The sequence below is a fragment of the Falco biarmicus genome, chromosome 7 (genome assembly GCF_023638135.1).
Source record: "Falco biarmicus isolate bFalBia1 chromosome 7, bFalBia1.pri, whole genome shotgun sequence".
Lineage (NCBI taxonomy): Eukaryota > Metazoa > Chordata > Aves > Falconiformes > Falconidae > Falco > Falco biarmicus.
The window spans coordinates 52,044,602-52,066,602 of NC_079294.1; the positions used below are offsets into that span (position 1 = coordinate 52,044,602).

The 22,001-nt window shown below is 38.8% G+C and overlaps 1 protein-coding gene across 2 annotated transcripts in view; it reads left to right on the top strand.

Annotated features, from left to right (window-relative positions):
• RORA (RAR related orphan receptor A) overlaps positions 1 to 22,001 on the top strand; it is a 384,551-nt gene that overhangs the window by 260,121 nt on the left and 102,429 nt on the right. For both annotated transcript variants that reach the window (XM_056347866.1, XM_056347869.1), the window contains exon 2: positions 4,074 to 4,103. In XM_056347866.1, coding sequence (XP_056203841.1) covers positions 4,074 to 4,103 — 30 coding nt within the window. The remainder of the gene's footprint in view (positions 1 to 4,073; positions 4,104 to 22,001) is intronic.

The window sequence follows — 22,001 nt, forward strand, 5'->3', positions numbered from 1 at the left end:
GTTAGGATTGTATCTTCCTCTCATTTTTATTTTTTTTTATTTGTTAATTAAGTATGGAAAGCTGGCTGTTTAGGATAGTGCTAACAGTGGCAAGTGGTCACACATTAGTCTATCACATTTTGAAATGAAGCCCATTAAAAATGGGATTTTTACATTAAGTAACATTTTGAAGGGAATCAGTAGGTTCTTTGTGCTCCACTCATTAAATATAAATAAATCTTTGTCTTTCAGTGGTGTATTAGGTTTAGGTTTTATTATAATAGTGGCTGTGCATATCTATGTAAACTGATGGTCTAGTCCCAGAAATATTTACAAATGAGAGCAATCCCAGTTAATCATGCCTAATCTTGTGAATAACATTACTGATGTATGTTGGACTTGCAGAATTAGTTTCTCAAGAGATCCTGTTGATTTCGAAAGAATGATGAGTTGTCTGTGTACGTCTTCTAGGATACAGCTCAGAGGAAAGGCATTCAAACATATATGCAAGTGGGAGTTAGCACTAGTCCAAAGAAAGTCAAAGATCTTGTAACTCCCCCTTTTTACATTGAGCAGTTTTCAGACTGATTTTTTTGTTCCATAATACACTCATTTCTAGGAGCTTATTGTACTTCTCGAATGTTCTGAATAGCGGAGTCATTGGCTTCCTGCATTAAAACAAACTGATTGCAGTGATGTAGAAATGTGTTGCATACTTAATACTTACATTTAAAGCACTAGTCATAACCTATCTAACCTAAGTAACAGTTTGGATATGCTGATACCTATTTTGCTTGGTTTTTCTAGTCACTTAGAGTTACTGGTGTGAGAAGGAAGGCCTCTTAAAAATTCACAACTCATTTTAATGCAAGTAAAGATTCCTGATTAATTTAAGTCTAATCCTGTTGAACTCACTGGCAACACTTATCCTTGTTCCACCAGATTGCAGTTAGCCACTGTGAAGCCACAGTTCAAAGCAAAATACTTCTTTTTCACTGCAACTACCAGTGTAATTATGAAGAAGATGCAAAAAAAGCATACCTCTGTTGTTTTAAAAGGTTATCTAAAAATATCTGCATAAAACAGCTAAAAGGCCTTACTAGATGGTAATTGTTAATTATTATGGAAACATGTGATTGGAAAAACCCACAACTCATCTCAAAAAAAAAAAAATCAGGTAGAAAAATATAAGCACTAGTATTTCCATCACTGTTTCATGTATCAGGGGAAAGTAGGCCCTCAGTCAGCGAATACAGCTAAGTCTGTTTTGTGCTGTGGCAAATCCCATTGTGAAGAGGCTGTGAGTAATCAGAAGTGACAGCATAAGCACTTTCTGTTCAAAGTGATTTTACAGAAAGCATTATTTTCTGAGAGAAGTACACATATGGCTCCCATAATGCTGAAAGAGCACTGATGTATCCATTTATTAGCACTAGTGTTGGGAGAGAAGTTTTTGCAAATGGTGTTCATATTTAAGACCTTTCTCCCTGCATTTCCCATTCCGTAAAACACTCTTAAAATTGTGGGAGCTGGCCAGTTAAGGCAAGGGTGGGGCAGGGACTTTGGCCAAGGGAACGCTAGGACAGGCCGTGATGATGAAGACTGTGTCAGGAGCTGTACGTGTTGTTCAGTGGTCACTCAGAAAGTCAAACAGCAGCAAAATGTTCTTCCTTGGTGAAATAACAAATGTTCTAACGACCACTGTAATGTCAAATTCAAAGGGTAAGGCAGACCTTTAGAAAAAACCTAGAGAGAGGGGCGGTTTTGCTCTCTTACCAAAGAGGGCATAAGGTACCGTTCGTGCATTTTGACATAGATACTTCAGATCTCTCTGCTTCTTCTCACTCTGTCCCTCTTCTTGCCCTAAGCTATCGTTCCGATAATAGCACTCACCTCCTTGACACATGCAGCTGTCCTGTCCTGTGAGTCAGCCAGTAATGATTGGTCTGGAATGAAAATCCCAGAAAGCTGGCTCTTACAAAATATGAATTTAAAAGATGAATTTGCCCCCTGTAGTGGCTACTTATGTAACTAAAAGGTTTTATTTTCATAGAATCATAGAATGGTGTAGGTTGGAAGGGACTTTGAAAGTCATCTAGTCCCAATGCCCCGCCATGGTCAGGGACACCCCCCACCAGCCCAGGTTGCTCCAAGCCCCATCCAGCCTGGCCTTGAGCACTGCCAGGGATGGGGCACCCACAGCGGCTCTGATGGAACATGCCTGTTTCAGTGCCTTGCCGTCCTCGCAGTAAAGAATTTCTTCCCAATACCCAATCTGAATCTTCCCTCTTGCAGTTTAAAGCCATCACCCCTTGTCCTGTCACTACAGGCCCTTGTAAAAGCTTCCTTGTTGGGCCCTTTAGGCACTGGAAGGTGCTGTCAGGTCTCCCTGGAGCCTCCTCTTCTCCAGGCTGACCAACCCCAGCATCTTTCCTCAGCCTGTCCCCGCAGGAGAGGTGCTCCAGCCCTCTGACCATCTCCATGGCCCCCATTTTTGTTAGGCTTGTTTTCCTTTTGTTCTTATTGCTTACCCTGCATCTAGGTTGGAGGTTACAACCCTAATTCCTAACACAAGGAATATGAAGGTTTGGCCAGGACCTTTCAGTTTAAGTTGGTACACATACGTAATCAAGTTCTGGTATTCTGGTATTTGTAAATTGCTTACCAGTGTGTCACACTTTAAAATTACTCAAAGGAACTGCTCAGAAGTGCTCTTCCTAGAGGCTGGAACCTCCCAGCTTTTCTTTTCAGGGAAAAGAAATGTTCCAGTGCTCACACTTGTAGAACTTGGTGGTTCAAAATCAAAAGACCAATAGTAACACAAGTGCAATTAAAAAAAAAATCGTCATAACGTTTATGTTAAAATTGATAGCTACATATTTGGAGTTGGCATTGTGGATTTGTGTATTTACAAAAACCTTTAATAATCTGGAAACTGTTAGCTTTGGAAGTTAGTTCTAAATTTACAAATAAGATAGCTATATTTTTCTGAATTATTGTAACCTACTGCCTCCCTGGGATGTTTCACAACAATGAAGCCTGAAATAAAAGCCTTTTCTTTTCCATAGTAATTTGGTTTTGGAAGAGGTGGTTAAAGGAATAGGAGGGTAGCAAAGGAGATTCAGGTCTCTCCGTCTTTCATGAACAGTAAGCCAAACAATTCCAATTCCAAAATTTCATTACAGGCCTTAATCACAAATGAAATGTTTCAAATACTTGTACCGCTTCCAGTAACCTCTTTCCCTTCTCATAAAATTCCCCCCAAGGAGAGTAAAGCTTAAATGCTGAGGGGTCTGAGTGCAGCACCATTTATCTACCAAAGTGGAGACAATATTGTTTGTATTCAAGCATGAATTCCGATGACATTTAACAGAGTTAATTTTATCTTTATTTGGTATTATGAATTTTGCCTCATTCTGTTCACTCTGTTGCTTTCTTTAAAATGCCTCTCAAATTTCACTGGCACTGGACCGTTGTTGGTGATTGCCGCCACATGCCTGCCTCGCATAAAAAACATCTTTATTACTTCAGAAAGTATATATTTAACAGTTTGCAGATATTTGCATCTGACTCGGAATTATGGCAAGTAATACTCATATTGAGAGAGCTGTTCATTTGGTTTTAATGAGCATAAGCTACAGCTTGCAGTTAGGGAACTACTTGAATTTAATAACATAGCAAATAAATTGTTGTACTGCTCAAATCCATTCTGTCTGGGTAGTTTGATGTGCACTAGTTAATATGAGTGTGGGAAAAAAGGGGCCTTCTATAGTGTTGTCGGTGTCTTGTTTGCATCAGCTTCAGTTTTAAAACACCAGCGTTTTGATACACATTCCAGCAACAAAATTTAAGCAATACAGCAATACATGTTTGAACATTTATTGATGAGGTGTAAGGAAAGAATACACTCTTGAAGTCTGCATGCAAAGAAGAGAGATCCTCCCACCTCTAACATACAAATCATTGCAATTTTCATTCCTTTTTTATAGTGGCTGCTGTGTGTCTGATATAAAATAGTTCAATGATGAAATACGTGTCAAAAGAATTTACTCGGTGGTCACTTTGCTAATGTTGGTATCATTTCTTCCCTGCAGGTATTTCTGTAACAAAGAAGACTCATACATGTAAGTAATATCTTTTGATTTGGCCTTCTTTTGCAAATGGAATTTGTGTTAGGCTGTGCTGTGGCGCTAAGATTATTAGGTGTCGGTCTGGTCTGAGAAGGCTCTGTTTTGCAAATTCTAGTGGGTTTTCTGCTTTAGAGCAGTTCCAGTCCTCGCCTGAAATGTCGTCTAAATGAATGTACAATGCATGTGTGTGTTTGTATATGTGCGTGTGCATTTGCATATGTGTTAAGTCAGAGAGCAGGAAAAGAGAGAATTCTTTATTCTTGGTTTATTTGAAGAAAGACAGAATTCCTTATTCTAATGTGTGTACCTTACAGCTAGCTGATAATTAACCTATCCAGGAAATACAGGTGAGGAGAATGGCTATATTTTTATGTCTGTTATATATACAGTATGATTCAAAGAAAAATAAATTATTTAATTTAACGTCTTCTGTCCCGTCCTATGCATTAATCTGAAAGGTAAATTGTTCTGTGCTTGTGCTTAAGGAGCTCTTGATGAAAACAAGGAGGTTGCTGTTTTGCTCTCAACCACATAAACAGTCCTCATAAATGGCAACCTTGGAAATGGATGTGGATGTGTGCATTTACTTAGGTATACATTTATTCTGAATCTTCTTCAAAGACATCATTATTGGGGATCAACTCTCATCTACTCTGCAGTGAGTTAAAAACACAATTCCAAGAAAATGGTACAATTTGTAGCTGAAGGAGATACACTGAGTTTCTTTGGATACTGTGGAGGTTTGGAAATCTGGTAGTGCAGGAATTTTATTTGCCCAAGATCTGAAAGGAGTAGGCTAAAGCTGAGGCTATTAGTCTCATGAAAACCTTCTACCAAAACAGGTGGTAGGCTGCACAAAATTGACAAAGATATATGTATTTTAGCAGGGTTATGCATTTGAAGTATGTTCACCGCAGCTTCTAGGGTTAAAGTGGTGTCTTGAAGTGTCTTATGTTAATTTCATTCTTACTTCATTCCTGGTTTAAAAATATTCATGTAATGAAAAATCTTACTTGAGATTATGAATTCTCACCGTAGAGTTACAGAATACAGTTGCTTGATTTAAGAATTTCAAATGAGAAACTGACTTGTATGAGTTTTGAAGCAAATGTTAAATGTCACAAAATTTTAGAAGCATGATGGTCCTCCTGTGCCTAGGTGGGCTTGCTACTTAACGCATTCTTAGTGTCACATCCTCTTTGGCTGAAATGCGTATGTGGTTTCCGTTGAACGTAATGCAAGCTACAGGTAGGCTTCTGAGGGCAGAATTCGACCCTTACGTTTTTGGTGAATATTTGAGCTCATGCTGACTGAGATTGACAGTACAGGAGACTGAAGTCCTCTGTATATCCGCAGGCCAGGCATTGTACAGACAGCTTCCTTGCACAGCCTTGCCCATGAGCTCAACCCTGGCCTGGAGCGACCACCCTCTCTAGAGGTGGTAAGTAATTCGGTGTTTTTGCTAGCTCAGTCTTGGGCCTCTCTTGTATAGAGGCTAATGACTGCACATGGTGGTTTGTAATGCTCCACCTGGGAGTCAGCAGAAATCTCCCTATATATTTTGTGTGCAGCAGTGCCATGTACTGACCTGCTAGAAGGGTCACATCTCCAGTTCCAGTATTCCATAATTTTTGTAGGGAAGATTAAATAGTAACCACAGACCTAAAGAGTGTAGGAAATACACGCTCTTAAGCCATACCCGACTGATAAAGTGTTGTCATCGTGTATATCTCAGTGGATGCTATGTTTGAGGCTTACGATGAAAAAAAGATGTATTCATCAAATGTATTAGATGATTAGCTACTGTTCACCATATATGGCCTTTAATCTAGTTAAGACAGAAATTAGGGTCCCAGCATCTTCTGTGCTGAGAACTCTGTTTGTGCTATTCTAAGAGAACTGTCAAAGAGTAGCTCCCTGATTTTTTAATCAGTTGTCATGCAATTGCTGAAGCATGAACAAAAAAGTTCCCTGAATAATAGGAAGATAAGCTTGCCCATTAAGAAAGGATTAAAATAGAAGGCGCAATATGCTGTAATTGGCATGATGAAAATGCTGGGTACGTTTGCTAGCAAATATGTATGAGGTTTCATTCAGTTTTGGTTGAAGTTCTTTTAGAATTCATTCCTGTTATGACAAATTTTCATAGAGCAGGAATTAATGTAAATTGTGCATCTTTGGCATTTCGGCACCATGCACAATAAGCATTTTTTTTTTCCTTATTGCTTAGAATTTTTGTTATTATTGAATAGAAGAAGTAGACATCAAAATTCACAGGTTTGGAATGACTTGGGGAAAAAATAAATTGATAGAAACACTTAAAGGCAAAAATTGCAACTCAAATATGAGTTGTTAACAACAACAAATGACAAGGAATTTTTGTTTATCAACTCAATCTAGAGTTTGCCTATCACTTTCTCAGTGTAACATATCCAAATTAAGTTACATAGAGTAGGATCTCTGCAAAGGAATTTCAAAAAACATTCTCACAAACACCTTGTGAAGTGTATATACGTTGTCTGCACTACCGCTTAAGAAAGATGGATGCAGTCATCTTATTCCAGGTTTACAATGTATGGCTTATGAGGGTGTTGACTGACTATAAACTAGCACTTACTTCTAATGACTTTTTGGCTTCATTCGTGAAGTATGACACCACAAAGTTTGAGACGTTATGCATTTGAAACTTCAGATTAATCCTTTTCAGACTTCATCCTTACAGCCATTTCAATTGTGCAGGTTTTGGAATTGGTGGTGGTCAGTCCCCACCACTTAGTTCTTCCTGGGTTTATTGTTTGATATTTTGGGTATATTTTACCCCCTTCTTGGCATAGTCTGCCACAAAAATGTTCTGTCAGCTGAAATTGAACTGCTGTGCTGATGACAGGTGCTCAGGTCATTTCTGAATCAAACAGTAGTTCAGGATTCATACACATGCAATATAGTGCTGAAGAAGTATAGTTCTATCATAATGTAACTAGCTAAATAAAACCTCAGAGATTTTCAGTCTTCTTGATTCAGCCAATTTTATCCCAGTATTCTGTTTCATTAGCTGCTTCTCCACATCCTCTCTTTGCCAGAGTTTGAGCGTTACAAAACCTGCCATTTTTAAACGGGGACTGTATTAGTCTTCCAGGCAGCACTATAAAGAGTAAGTTTTGTCCACCTCAAAATGCAGTTTCTCCCTCAGTAGATTAAGCAGGCTTTTGAAGTGAAAACTCATGTCCTCTGTCTATTTGAAGAACTATTCTCTCTTGGCCTCACATGGCGATTTGTTAGGTTAACCATCACCTCATACAACCTTTACTCTAGCTAAGCCAGATGGTAGAGGTCAAGTCCTATCTCATGTTCCATACAAAGTGGGACTTCTGGTGTTTCAGTTCTTTTTTTGACTCAAGAAAGGTATGACTGACACTTAGATTCTTTTCTGATCATTTAATTTGCATTAATATTTGTGACGCAACCCTCTTCCTCTCGTATTTCATGCTCTTAATAGAAAAGTACTCAAAGTGAGTGATGACTGATGCACAGCTTCAGCCTTTCTGCAAATTCAGGCAGGCATCATTGTATCAGTGATAATAAAGATCTGAAATTCTGGCAAACAGAAGGCTGCAAAGGACCTGGCATTTATACCTACTGACTTGGGTTTATGCTCAGTCCTGAAGTGTGTAGTATTTTATTTCTCCCATCTTAAATCTAAATCCTGCCACACTTCATGTAATGAGTTTGATGCCTCTCCCAGAACACTTGTGACTCAGAACTATCACACAGATAAATCGCCTTATTTTTCTCCAGATCATTTTTCTATCCTGGCGCTGACTTTCTTAAAAGGTTTTGACTTGACTGCCTATCAAAGTAAGGGGTGTTTTCCTGTGGACGCACCCGGAAGGCTAATACTGCAATGAATCCACGATGTAACGGCACCTTCTTTCTCTTGCCATTTAAATTGTCATGGGCCTCAGTTAGAAGCTTTAAAGGAGTTTGATTACATAGCTGGAGTCCATATCTGCATAGACGGCCAGGTACCTTCAGTTGTTTGCTTACCTGACATTACCTGAAAAAAGACAGAGATTTTCCAAGCCTTCTTTTCACGCAGTTTTCTGTCTGTGTCTCCAGCAAGTCATGCAAGAGCTCCTGCCATCCTCGGTACGTTGTTCTGCAGCACAAAAAGAGTCAGGAGCCCTAGCTCCTAGTGACACTTGCTTGTCAGTGCAGAGGCAGGGGCCTGGGGGGTGCTCCTGCCTGGACTCGTGCTACTTCCATCATTGGGTTTAACTTTCCAGTGGCAGTGCACCTACAGATCACTGTCAACACGCAGCGTGGGTGATGGCCCTTTGTGAGCCGAGTCCAAAACTGTTTGACAACTGCCTACTTCATACAGTTATCTAAATTATCTAAATTGACTAAATTATCACCGTTTGGCGAGAAAGTGCATGTTTCTCTGGGCAGTCCCAGTGACGGACAGCCAGACTTGGTTCCTATACCTGGACGAGCTCACTTTTCAGGGAAATTTAAGATTGTCTGACCTGTCCAGTCTGTTCTCTCATGCCTTTATGATAAGGATTTCCCTTATTGATAATGGAACTTTTTAGTTGTGCTACTTTACCACTATTCTCTCCTAAATCTCTGACTCCATAAAGGCTGCTGCAAAATGGTGTTCAGAATGTATACCTCACTCTCAACTTAAACATATGTATATAGAATACTTCACATTGCTTCCTGAGGTAGAATTAGGCTAGGGCAGCTATACCTTCTCCGTACCTGGACAGGTTTGGTGTGAACTGTCACATTTCAGTATGTCACCACTCCTTGTTACCTGCTCCCTGAGCTACCGCAGATTTTGACACTTGCTTCTTTATTCTGTGTCGCTGCCTGGTAGCATGATACTGGCAGAAGTGATGTCTGGCAGTTGTGCTTTGTGGATTGCATTGTGGTAGGTGCAACAGTGAAAAAGCCACTGTTAGTGATCCGTGGGTTGATTTTGTTCATCCTTTATTATCTCTGTTTGCTTATAATGCAAATAGATGTACTTGTGTATCATATCTGGTACTGTATTTTATATTTTCATAAGCCAAGATATATCCATCCAGATTTAACAGAAAATACTTATATGAAAACCCTCTGTAGATTGAGAAACCTTTGTAACTTTAAGATATTTGCCCCTTATTTCAGACTTGGGACTTCTCTGCTTTTTGCCATTTGCCAAAATAGTTATTCTAGAGTGATTTTTCATAAACAGTTATATCAGCAGGCATCTCTGTATGAATTCCTTGACTTTAGTTGGAATATCCCTTACTGACACTGAAATTATCCTTTCAGTTAATTTCTGGCAGATAAGAAATGTTTCCAAAGGTAGGCACTGATTTTAATGACATGAGCTTCTGCTGGCAAATTAAGTGAGGCTTGTGTGCTTTTATTTTTTATCACTAAATAAAAGCATTTGCATGAAGAGCTGGCAGCTTTGTTGGCAGAGGGTAGAAGCAGACCAATCCCTTCTGCTATCTGAGATGCCATACCAAGCACCTATCCCAACCCCTTCCCGCACTCCCGCATCAAGCTCTGGGACTATTACTACACGAATCTTATAGTAGGTGTTGGTCTAGAGCAGTACCTTGACTCTGTGTACTTCAGTGAGATTTACGCTCAGGCTAAGTGGTCAATTCATGTTTTGAGTTTACACTGCAATTGGAAGGTTTGATTACACCGTGGGAAGGTCAACTTGGCTGTATACTTCCTACTATATATAACAAGTCCTCAGAAGTTGGAGTGTCTCAGTAGATATCCATTATCCTGACAAGCCCTAAGCCTTTAACTGGAGCCTGGAGCGCTGTACCTTCATTGCTGCTGCTGCAGCACGACTAGCCAAAAAAGTGAGTGTCTTGTTCTTTGGGCATAGGCACACTTTTGGTACTATCTGGAGCAGAGATCCATTCCTAAATCATGTCCTTCATATCTTTGGCTCTGAGCAGTTGCACATTGCTTGTTAGAAACTGGAGCTGGTTTGGGACAGAAGACAGCTCTTCAGCTTCTCAGATGTCCAAATATCCTAGAACTATTATTTGCCAACGTTCTACAAGCATATTAAGTTTTGCAGCTTAATTGAATTCAAGACCTGGATTTCTCTTTTTCTCTGATTTTACTTTGCACATTATATTTATAGCTACTGCTAAAGATTTCTCAAAGTTTGTTAGTGATTTTGTTTAATTGCATTAAAGGGAAAAACAACTGTTGGTTTGGGGTTTTTTTCCTGATCTGGTTTATAATTACTTAGTATGTCTACTGTGCATTGTACTGTTTACTTCATCTCATGCATTTTGTGTGCTGGCTAAAGTAAGTAAAGGATACTTTTCCTTCACAAACTAGGAGCCTGCAGAAAACTGATGGTTAACAGGCTCTGCTGTTAGCACCAAGGCCTAAAGAGAACAGGTGAAAACTAAACCCTGTCCCCTGAGGCAAATAAAATAGCTGTTTGGTCCCCTGTGTGTAACCTCCTAATAACTTTACTGGGCAGCCTTAAGATCCCTTGGGGGCTTCTCTGCAAGAGCACTCCCTCTCTTTGTTCAGATTGCTTATTAAAAATGATTTTATAATGAAGTTGCCTCAAATAGCAGCTACTTTCCTGCTTGTCCTTGAAGCACTGTTTGCCCTGGTGAAGAATCTGAAGACAACTATCTAGGGCTTTTCTCTTGTTCAAAACTTTTACTGAACTACTGCTACACTTGAAATTTTTTTTTTCCTTTTTTTCCTGTGAGCCAAAGCAAACCTCTTCATCAGCAGCTAGATATTGTACCTTTAATTCCGCTTCAAAGCCATCCCTGTAAAAACTTTGGTTTTGGTGCCAGCATTATCAATCGATCAGTTTTATTCCCTCCCACACTATGTTAGTGACTTGTTTTACCCGAGAGAGAATGAATGTGGCCTTCTTGTTGTGATGGCCAAGTTACTGAGTACATGGCAAAGATGAAGGCACTGTCAAATAATGAGAAGAGGAGGGAATATTTTTTAAATCATGAAATGTTTTTGGCTGGCTTGGAAGAAAGAGTACGCAAAGTCACAATGCTGCGTGTGAATGTGTGAGTTTCATGACATGGATATAGGTGGAAATCTGTGGATGCTCTGGTTCTTCATGGTAGGTCTGTAGCAGTGAAATATTTTCTCTTTGAAAGTTCTGTTATTCGTGAGCGAGACTGGCCCTTTGCCCATGTGGAAGCAGCTGTGGGTGAAGTGTCAGCAGAACCTTTTATTAAAGCATGTTCTGTGCCCTCACAGAGTAACTGGTCAGAGGTGAGACAAATCTGGTGCCTCTAGTCTTCTATTAGCTACCCAAAAGCTTGGCTTCTGCCTGGGCCCCAACTCTTTGGCACAGTTGGAAGGAACATTTCATTTTCTCTAAGGCTGATAGAACAGGCAATTAAATGCACTGCCCTGGAAGTCCCATGGGGAACTCTCTCTATTAGCTGCACTTGAAGCTAATGTCACGTCTCTTCTCTGGTTCTGTTCTGAGTATATGGAGCAGCTTCTGTCTGCATGGGATTTTTTGGCTGTAACCATTAATTATGGACTTATTTTACTGTGAGTTTTCTGGTAAATACCTTAAGGTAGGTTTTTCTGTGCCTCTGTAGCAAAGCAGGATGCAAACTACAGCAAGGTACAAAACTGCGAACAGGTAAAAATTAATTTTGGCAAATAAAGACTGATAAGCATTTGCAAAGTTTTAATCCTCCAGTATCAAAATGTATGTGTGTGTGTGTGGATTATAGTTGAAATACTTCTGAATTACAGCTACCTAGCAAATTCAATTAGACGAGGCAGAAGAAAGGTCTTAAATTTTGCAGGTCTTTTTCTGGAGGTAAGTCCTGACCCTTTTCATACCTCTAATATATGCTAGTAGAGGTTACAAATCAATACATTCCAATTCTGGTCACACTTCACTTCTTTTTCTGGTCTGTTGTGTGGAAGCATACAGGATAGACAGAGACATTCTCTTCCATGTTTAAAAAAATTATTTGGAGGCCCATGTTTTAAGGAATGATGAAGTGTTGGGAGAACATTAGGAGGTTTCTGATATTAGACACCTGAATTCTGTCAGTGTGGTTGATGGGTATGAAGCGATTGTGGATGTGACTCAAAACCAAATTTAAACTGTTTATGGACATAAATTACCTTGGGAATGTCTGCAGTGTTCTCTCATACCCAAGTCTTGCCTTATAATTCCCTAGAAAGTTGTTCTTACACTTCTAGTACCCTTCTCTTTTCAATCTCTTAATTCCTAAGGCCATTTCTCTGATGTTAGAAATACTGAATTGTCATGAACACCCCAACAGAGAAAGGGTGGGACTGATCTGAAACCTATTGCAGCTGCTGTAAGGGTTTCTATTGGCTGAACCTGGCTTTGATTAGCCCTAAAAACATATGCTCTTTTTTGTTGTTGTTCTTAAAGTCTCCTGTCTTTAGAACTCTTACAGCTGTTACATGAAGTGAATGTTTCCAGCTTGGTAAGAACAGCCATCCACAATTTTGGTATGGTCATTGGTTACAGAGAACTGTGTTATGGGCTGAATTGACAACTCTAAAATATGTGCTACTCTCCACATTCTTAAGACTTTAATCCAGCTTTGAGAGCAGTAGAAGTTACTCTTGGCAAAATCATGAAGTTAAGGTTTTTTGCTGTTTTTGAGTGACTTAAGCACCAGAAAACTGACAGATGAGGCTGCTCCAAATCTGCTTTTGTATCCTGGATACTTTTCAATGCAAACAATATGAAAACCAACAGGACGTGTTACTGCTTATGACTTTCTTCTTTGATAAGTGTGTTGCATATTTTGGTTTTGAGTAGTCTGAGGCTAGGCAGCTCAAACTATGCGTAGAGAGAAATGCGCTGGAAGCCTGACTACATCCTTTGCAATAGGTTTCAAAGAGGTAATTGTACTTACTAAACAAGTGTGCAAGATTCTGTCAGTTGGATTTGAACAATTCCATAAAGTCACCTCAGTCTTTACAGAAAGGTAAGTCTTTGTGAAAGGATTGCTACTGAATACAGCAAAGTGTTTGGATTGATTTAGGATTAAAACATGATCTTTAGGCCTTGTTGCCCATTTGTTCAAAGATGAAAAATCAAAGTGTTTTCCCAAAGTAGATCGTTTATTCCCATGGATGTACCACTGCTACTTTCTCTTCACACACTGAGAAGAATCTGTCCTTAGACCTTTCTGCTCATGTTCATTTCACTTTATGACGTTGTTTCTTATAACACAATATTGAGTTTTTGTTGTAGTAAGGCTGAATTCTAATGATTCTAAAGCAGGCTCAGTCATATGGACTTCTCAAAGATTGGTATCTGAACCAAAAAAAGCACATTTTATTATCTGAATTTTGAAACCAGGGACTGATTCCATCATTTCTAATAGACTCATTTATTTGACAGTGCATTGCTAGACTTGTGCATTTGCCATTCTTTAACAACTATTGAACCTGAAAAGGGCTTTTTAATGTATGTTGATGGCTAACCTTATTAGGACTGTAAAAATATTGGAACTTTTTGCAATCTTCCTCTGAGAACATCAACTTGGAATTACTTGAATGTTGACCCCAGCTGGGAATACAGTTTCATGCAGACAAAATATAAGGCAGCTCCTTAACGGCAGATCAAGTAGTCCCTCTAACTCATACTGAATAGCTTGTTTCTTAATCTTATGACCAAATGATGATGGTATTTGTTTTAAGAACAGTTTTGCTGGTCAGAGTTTTTCTCCCTCCACGTCTCTTAACATGATGAAGTAAGTAATTAATGCTCACCTAAAATGGACATAAAGCCTCAAAGTGCAGTGTGGGTCAGTCTGAACAACTGAAATTTGCAGTTGAAAAGTAGAATTAGAAACAGATTAGCCCAAAATTACATAGAATCCCAGTGGAATTTGGGATACTGACTTTTTAAATTAAACTTTCTTTCTTCCTAACAGTTGAATAGTTTTGAAGTATATTGGCAAAACGCTACGTTTTTGTGTATATTGGGTAATTTGGAGGGGTGGGGAGCAGGCAGGGAGAACCGTTCAGACGTTTTTTTCAGAAATCTTGCCAGGTACAAGTTATAGTTAAGTAGGAGTACAGGTGATTCTTGGGTTTTATCTGGATCAAAAGGTAAGGACAGATACTTTGGTTTGAGTTTCTGAGTACACAAATGCCATCTTCATTTGCATTTGTAATTTGCATGAGGGGTGGGAAGATGGTCATCAGCTTCCCTAAACTATGCTCACATACAAATTGCCTATGCAAAATTTTTCATTAAACTGAAAGACTCAACCACGGTGCCTGGTTTAATTTTAGTATAGGGGAGTAGTTGAATTACCTGTTAAATTTTAATAGTTGTATTTCAGTTTAAAATATGAGAAGAATTCATTGTACGACAAAACACTACAATCTTTCTGTAATGCCATAACGGTTTCCTTTCAATTAACTGTATGTGTGCTATAAAAGCATAGCTAAAATATGCATGATTTGGCATATACAGATGTGCTAATTAGCACACATTCAAATAATTTTTTTTTGACTATGTTATATACACAGAAAAAGAAAGACAGACAGAGAGGGAAAGAGTCAGTATTAGTAAGCACCAAAATGATATTCTCTAGTCTGAGTACCTTTGAATTGCAGTGTGAATATCCTTTACTACTATATTTCTTGCTGTTGTAAGACTTGTAGAAGCTAGGTTTGGTCTTTAACCCCAAAGTGGTCACTTTGCCTTAAATTGCTGTGTTGTCTAGTTTTGTGTTAACTTTGTTGAAGGAATAGATCTCAACTAAACAGAAGTTACAGTTTTAAGGGATTGCAACTGGGACTTCAGGAAGCTTACTGCCAGTAATGGTAATATCCTTGACATGAATGGAAATAGAACTGTACCTTCAATGAGTTATTGTAAAAAATATAAGCAGTAAATTAAGCAGGAAGCCTTCAATAAGGGGATGGTGATTTTGCTGCAGAAACTGTTGTGAGACCTTTTTGCTATCTGGCTTAGCTTCTTCCCTTGTGCGTATAAATTCTTGTTTAAACTATCAGTTGGGGGTTGTAGCAGAGTGACTTGCTCTACAACAGACTAGACACACCTTCAAAGCAATTTCCTCTTTTTTTTTTTCTTTTTTTTTCTTTAGGTGTTTATCACTGACTTCAAAACCCAGTTCACAACAGTGGTGGTGTTCTTGCAGTTTTCTGGAAATTCAAATTAGGTTTTAGTTAATCTCTATGCAACAGGGGTAGGGAAACCTCTGGTTTCAGAAAGCCAGTTTATGACCAAAGCCATTTAGTGATTTTCTTTTAGATATAGTCATCAGTTGATAACCATCCTTCCCACCAATGTTTGTCTGAAGAAGTGTTTCCTTATCTTTGTTACTGTTGCCTAACTGATATGTAGGTGTGATACTTGCTGGCTGCAAAGACAACTTTTACAGATGAGGCAAGTTTCCTGTTTAAACTCTTAACATTTTTCATTCATTCTGACCTGTTTTTCCTTTTCCCTCCCTATATTGCCAGCTTACTCCAGAGTTGTGATCCTTGAAGTAAAAGTAGAAGTAAAGGGGTCATCTAAAAAGATGGTTTTACATGCTGTTTGAGGACATAAAGGTACTAAAGGCTGGCTGAAAATATTTTTCCTGTTAAACACAGCTTTTGATATTTCCAAAAATGTTTCAATGAAACATTTGATGAAAGTCTCAGTTTTTTCCTGCAGTTTTCAGGAGGAGGGTAAGAAACCCCTTGTTAACTCAGAGCAGGGTGAGTAGTCCTTCACGGGGGGGGGGGGGGGGGGGGGGGAGGTGACGTCATTTTTAGGAGCTGGCCTAGAAACAAGGCAGTTCAGGTACTTCAACACTAAATTCCCATGTCCCGTTAACAGGACTTCACCACCTTATTTTAAACGGTTTTGAGAGTAGATTTTTAGCATGAAATCCTATCTTTGATGAAGCAGTAATGTATATTCCTCTGGAATATTTCATCTTGTACAAGCAAACAATGTTGTCACCAAAAAATCCCAGGCCTTTCTAACAGGGAACCTTAGAGAAGAGAGGCAGAGAACCTTGACTTGGCGACAAATAGTTTGCTAATTTTATTAATATTCTTCAAAACTAACACCTGGCAATCGCAGTTCATCAAGGAAATTCCCCTTACTGCATGTTAATTTGCTACTCTTCACTGGCACTGGATGGAAGGTTGTATGATACCCACTCCAGGTGGGAACCTATCACTTGTTTTGCACATAGACAGCTTTCCTCACTCCAGGGTTAAACCTGCAGTTGGATTACAGATCCAGCCTCGGAAATGGTATTGTATTCTGCTAAGTGCAAAACTGGGAAGGCTTATGTCTAGCTGCTTATTTTCTTGACTCAAGGTATTGAGTTCCTGGTCTTGAAATCAAAAAGCTTGAGTATATGAATGTGATTGACATTTTATGATATGTTCTGGATAAGCAATGAAAGACCGTCTGCATATCTATTGCTCATGTATTGTGGATTGTTATATGTTGTCTGGTAAATCTTAGATGTTCAGCTGTGTCAGATTTGGCTTGCATATACAAAAATCACTTACTGGCACTGGCATCGTAAGCTTCCATGATGCTTCTCTCCGAATCAAGCTTGATAGTGCTCTCTTTTGAAAGCAAAAAGGTCTATTCAGAAGTTATAAATTGAATGAGTAAGTGATAGTTTGACATGGATCCCTCCTGCTGGTGGGATTTGCACAATTGCTGAGACTTTAATATCCACTCCAAAAGTTAGTAGTACCTGTGTAATTCCATTCTCCCTCTTCCCTTTCCTGTCCCTTTGCTAATCCCCACACAAAATCTTTCTCCTAGGCATTTGTCATTAAAAAGTGGCTCTATTTCTAAATAGATAAATTACCAAAGTGCAAATATAATTTGCCCAAAGCCAAAAAAAAAAAAAAATTAATTCAGTCAGCTAGTTCTGAGTGACATATCCAAAAATAACCATTCTCTTTATTAGGTTAGTTCATTGCTGGATAATAAATCCAGAAAAACTTTTAATTGACTATTTAAGTAGTTTTAGCTCAAGTGAGTCTTTACTTCTTTTAGCTTCTATTGTTTCTGTTTACAATTACTGAACAGAGTTAAATGGACAGCCCCTTGGATGGGTTTTATGTGCTTGCTACACATTTGTTTCCAAATAGTTTTGAGGTTATATATCTACTATGATTGTTGTTATTCTTAGAGCTTTAGAGAGACAGAAGGAAAAGGAAAGGAGAAACAAAAAGAAAGAGCAAAGGTACGTAGAAAATGTAGTTACTCTTTACCTAATAGTTGTGTGCTGATTTAATATATTTGCACCTAGTAGGTAAGAGGAGAAACAAGCTTCAGCCAGAGTAGGTGGCCAAATTTTGTGTAAAGGAATGGCAACAGGAACTAAGTGTTGGCAAATTTTGTATTTGATCCATTAAAGGTCTTGAACTTCTGTTTCCTTCCAGTGAGATCATAACTCATCACACCACTACCTACATGCATCAAGCTAAGCATGCCCAGATTACAAGATTAGAGCAAAAGTGCTTAGCTTCTTTCTAAAAAGCACTTCTAGGATCCTTCCTGTAGGTATCTGCATGTGACAGCAGCTACTAATTTAAACCTGATGCTGTCCATGCTCCAAATGTATCATATTCATAAAGACATCCTTTTTCTTTAAGGCTTCACTTTCTACATGAAGCCTTCACTTCTTTAATTGTTGTGCTCTTGATTTTCTTCATGAGACTTTTCCCACTAGAGATGATGATGATCAAAGACAGGTCCAGTGACATAAAGAAAAGAAGAAAGTTGTGTACCTTTTGGAATCAGTAGCAAAACTGCCCTTGTTTTCAGAGCTAAAAGATCCTATTCATTGCAAAATGGTATAGCTTCTCCTTTTATGCCTGCAGTGGTACAGCGTGCTGTATTCTATTGTTTTCCCTCTATTCTACAGGTATTAACTTCAGTAAGGAAAGAAGCTAGGATCTTCTCAGGCTGTTTGCCAATAGGGTAATGCAGTTCTCTCAAACCATCCCATCCATGTGCGTTAACTCTCTTTACTTTGTGTTATCAAATGCAGCACTCATGTCCTTTGGTGCTTTTAAATGAATTTCCAAAAGCATCTTTATTCAAAATTTTAACAGAGGTAAAAATACTTTTATTAGCTTTTAAATTTGAGCCTTTATTGGTTATTTAATATAAATGTAAATCCTAGACTTCCTGATTTTTGGTTTGTTTCACAGATTATTATTTATTTTTGTGCTTTGTGTTGAGAAAAGTATTTCCATTTCATTTCTAACCATGTGTTTTCATGGAAACAAACCATCTATAACACATTGTATTTCTATGAAAACACAAGCTTATTAAATGTCAGACAGTTTATGTTTTCGTGGCAGTCAACTTGAAGTTGGCACATTCACTGTGTCAGTCTTCGACGATGTAAGCTTAAAACTGTCAGATTGTCAATGTTCAGACATGAAAAGGTCTGAAGTCTCGCACACGGAGGAGGAGAAATTAGGCTCTTGTCAATTAGCAGGTGGTGGTAATTTAGGCATGTTTGTTCGAAGCTTGTATTAAGATAATAGAAACTTCTTACTCTGAGTATCCTCGAATATTTAAGCTGATAAAGAGGTGGCGTCAGTGTCGAAGTCAGAGTCATTTGTGCTTACTAAGGGCTGACTATAAATATCAGGTTGCTGGTGGAGCTTGAAATGTCTTTGCACATTTAACTTCATAGCTCAGCTCATGCATTGCAGAAATCGCTTTAAAAAGAGAGGAAGCTGGGAGAAATGGCTCCACGTGACTCTACACATCCTGCGCTACTGGAGCTGACAGATCTTAAGGACTATAGCAAGGGTTTTGGTATTGCCTGACCATTTGGGAATTGTAACTGCAGGTTCATGGGTCACATTGTAACAGGCTGAAAAATTACTTTCAGCAGAGCCTAGTGGGTAAGCTTACAGTAGAAAAGTCCCGTGTCAGTAAGGCAGGGCACGTCCAATGAACTGTAGTTTATCAGGGAGTGATCCTTGTTACGTGGAAACTGCATTCACATTGAAGTCTGTCATTGCTCTGCTGGCAGGTGGGGTGGGCCTCAGACTGTTGAAGAAAAGATTGTGATGTGTATGGAACAAAGAAACATAAAGGTCATAGTAAAGAGAATTTGATAATCACTAAGATACAAAGTACTTGTACGAGAAAAGCCCTTTTAGCCCTCCCACCCCTGTTGTTCTTACACTTTAAAAAAATCCAAATGCAACACTATCACCCTACTGATCTTGACATTTCCAGTATATATGGGTTAAAAAGCCATAAAATCAATTTTGCTTCTATCATGATGCACTGTATTTTATAGCATAAACTGATGTTGATCATACGGTTTAATTGAATATGGCTCTACTTAGAAATGGCTCATTCTTCACATGCAAAAATTTTCAGGAGTAATTTGCAGGTATGAGTGCTGTTGTATATATTGCCCTATCACATTATGCAAATAACTAGGAAAAAAATAGTTATTTAGTTTATTATCTCTATAGGGTAAATGTGCATATATGTTACATGCACATTTCAACTATATTTCCTCTTCTTGTGATTGCAGAAAAGCCTTTAATACATTTATCTACAACAAATTTTAAGTTTCTTATTAGAATTAACTAAATAGTTTGGTATGAACCCTAATGGATGGGATTTAAATCCAGTTTTCACATCACACAGGAAATGTCTTTCAGTATCTTTTTTACTTCATTCTGTGATTGTCTCTTCTGTGCAGCAAAACCAAAGACAATTTCTCATTGATGGAAAAAGTTGTGGCACTTAAAGCAGTATGTATGCTCTATAGTCCCTTCTACAGAGTTTGCCTAGCACCTGCTAATCTTTCAAACTCTCTCTGAGGGTTATTTGTCCCCACTTGTGCCTATGTGGCATCTCATGGGGAGCTGTGAGAAAACTCTTGTTTCCTCGCCAGCCCCCTGGCTGCTGGGATATCTGTGTAAGAGCATGGTTCTTCCCTTCATAGATCAAACTGCAAAGCTTGATTCTTTCACAAGCATCATTTAAACATAACTTCCTCAGTTCTGTCCTTACGCGTCTCTCCTAGCAGCTCAAACTGTAGTTAATGACAGACATCCACCTGGTGACAAGTTTAATGTTTCGTGAAATCCCAGCCCTCAGGGCACATGCTGGTTATTTATTGTTACACACAAACACAAAGCAGATAGTAAATTTATCACTTTCAGATTTAGGTGACTGAAATGGGTGCTTGATTGTCTGAAAGAGGTAGTGACTGTTTATAGACATCTGCATAACAGCCATTTTTCACTTCATCTTACTGCAACAGACAGTGAATATGGAGACTGGCTATCATTCTGCTGCACTGCTGCAATTGCCAATATTTTTTTTGTGTTGACCTACGTGTGTAACTGACATAGGTATTGTACCACATATCAGAATACAGATGTGGTGCTATGATGCTGTCATTAAATTTTAAAGGAAGGGTGAAAACTGTGTAAGTGGTGCTAAGCCATGAGGTCATAAACTTTGTACTACTTATACTCTGTATTTGTACTGTGATTTTCACCACATAGTAGCAGAATAGTTTTCCAATTTTTCCCCAGAATAGTTTTTTCTCTTATTGCTATCTCCTACGTTAACAATGTAACAGAAAGAAATTATAAATTCTTAGCCTTATCCACAAGCCAGAGGAAGATTTATTGGAGATGTATCAATACCTGGTTTTATTAATGTTGATACGCTCTGTGCAAACTTCTCGGTACTTGTTTATAATTTATTCATAGCTGAACTTGGGATAGACTGAGCATAAAGACTCCAGTCTGGAACACCAGAGGCATGTCTGCTTTACCAAAGTCGTGCAGACGAAGGGGAGCAGATCTATGTGACAGAGCACTTGACGCAAAGGATCTGACCTCCGCACCTGTTTCAGGGTTGGTCTGTTTGTTGACTCTAGACTAGATCTAGCCTGGTCTCGTGAAGCCTGTTGCAGCTGGAGTGCACCTTTCAGTTTACTTTCACTGGGACGGAACCCTGTTCATGTGCTCCGAGGCCATTCAATGATGTAATAGTGATATCATGTAATAGTGAAAACATAGTGATGCAATGGGGAGAGCTACTTCAAAAGCACACTCCTGATCTGAACTGAAATGCTGTTGGAGAGACACACTAAAAAGCTGCAAGTGCAATTTCTGAATGGGACTAGAAATTTCCTAGCAAAGTAGTGTTTGCAGTACCGACTCTGCTAAACTGCCTGTGGCGAGTCTTGCTTTCCTCAGTTCTCTCTGCAGTGGTCCCCATGACTGCTGCCCATTTCAGTCACATCATGGGGACAGATGACCCTGCCACTTCTCTGGCATCCACCCGTATGCACAGATCATTGTAAGTGAATGGGTTTGTGAAAAGATATGGTTTTCTGTAAATATGGACTGTTCCTTCATTACGCATAACTGCTGAAAGTTAATTATATTAATCTTTTAGTGTTGCTTCTGTTCAAATTTAAGTGATGGTTGGAGAATGCTCTTTTTGTGTCTGTATGTAGGGAAGTGCTGGCATTCAATATTGGTAATGTTACCATATACATGGAAAACATTTATTGGGGTAGAGAGAAAAGAGGCTGTTGTGTCCCCTGTGCATCATGAAAATGATCGCTGATATGCAGCTGTTCATGTTCTGTGTTATTTTCGTATTGATTTCCAACTCAAAAGCTACGTTGCTCATTATGGCATATGTTTCTTCCATTGCTCATAGCAATGGAGATCCATGAAGAAAAGAGGAAAACAAGGAGGTGTTCTATAAAGAAAAGCTTTCCACACAGCACCCAATTCTTTTGCAGGTGTACAGGTACAACCTTTTTCTTGTCATTATCTATGCGCTTATAGTCTACGATT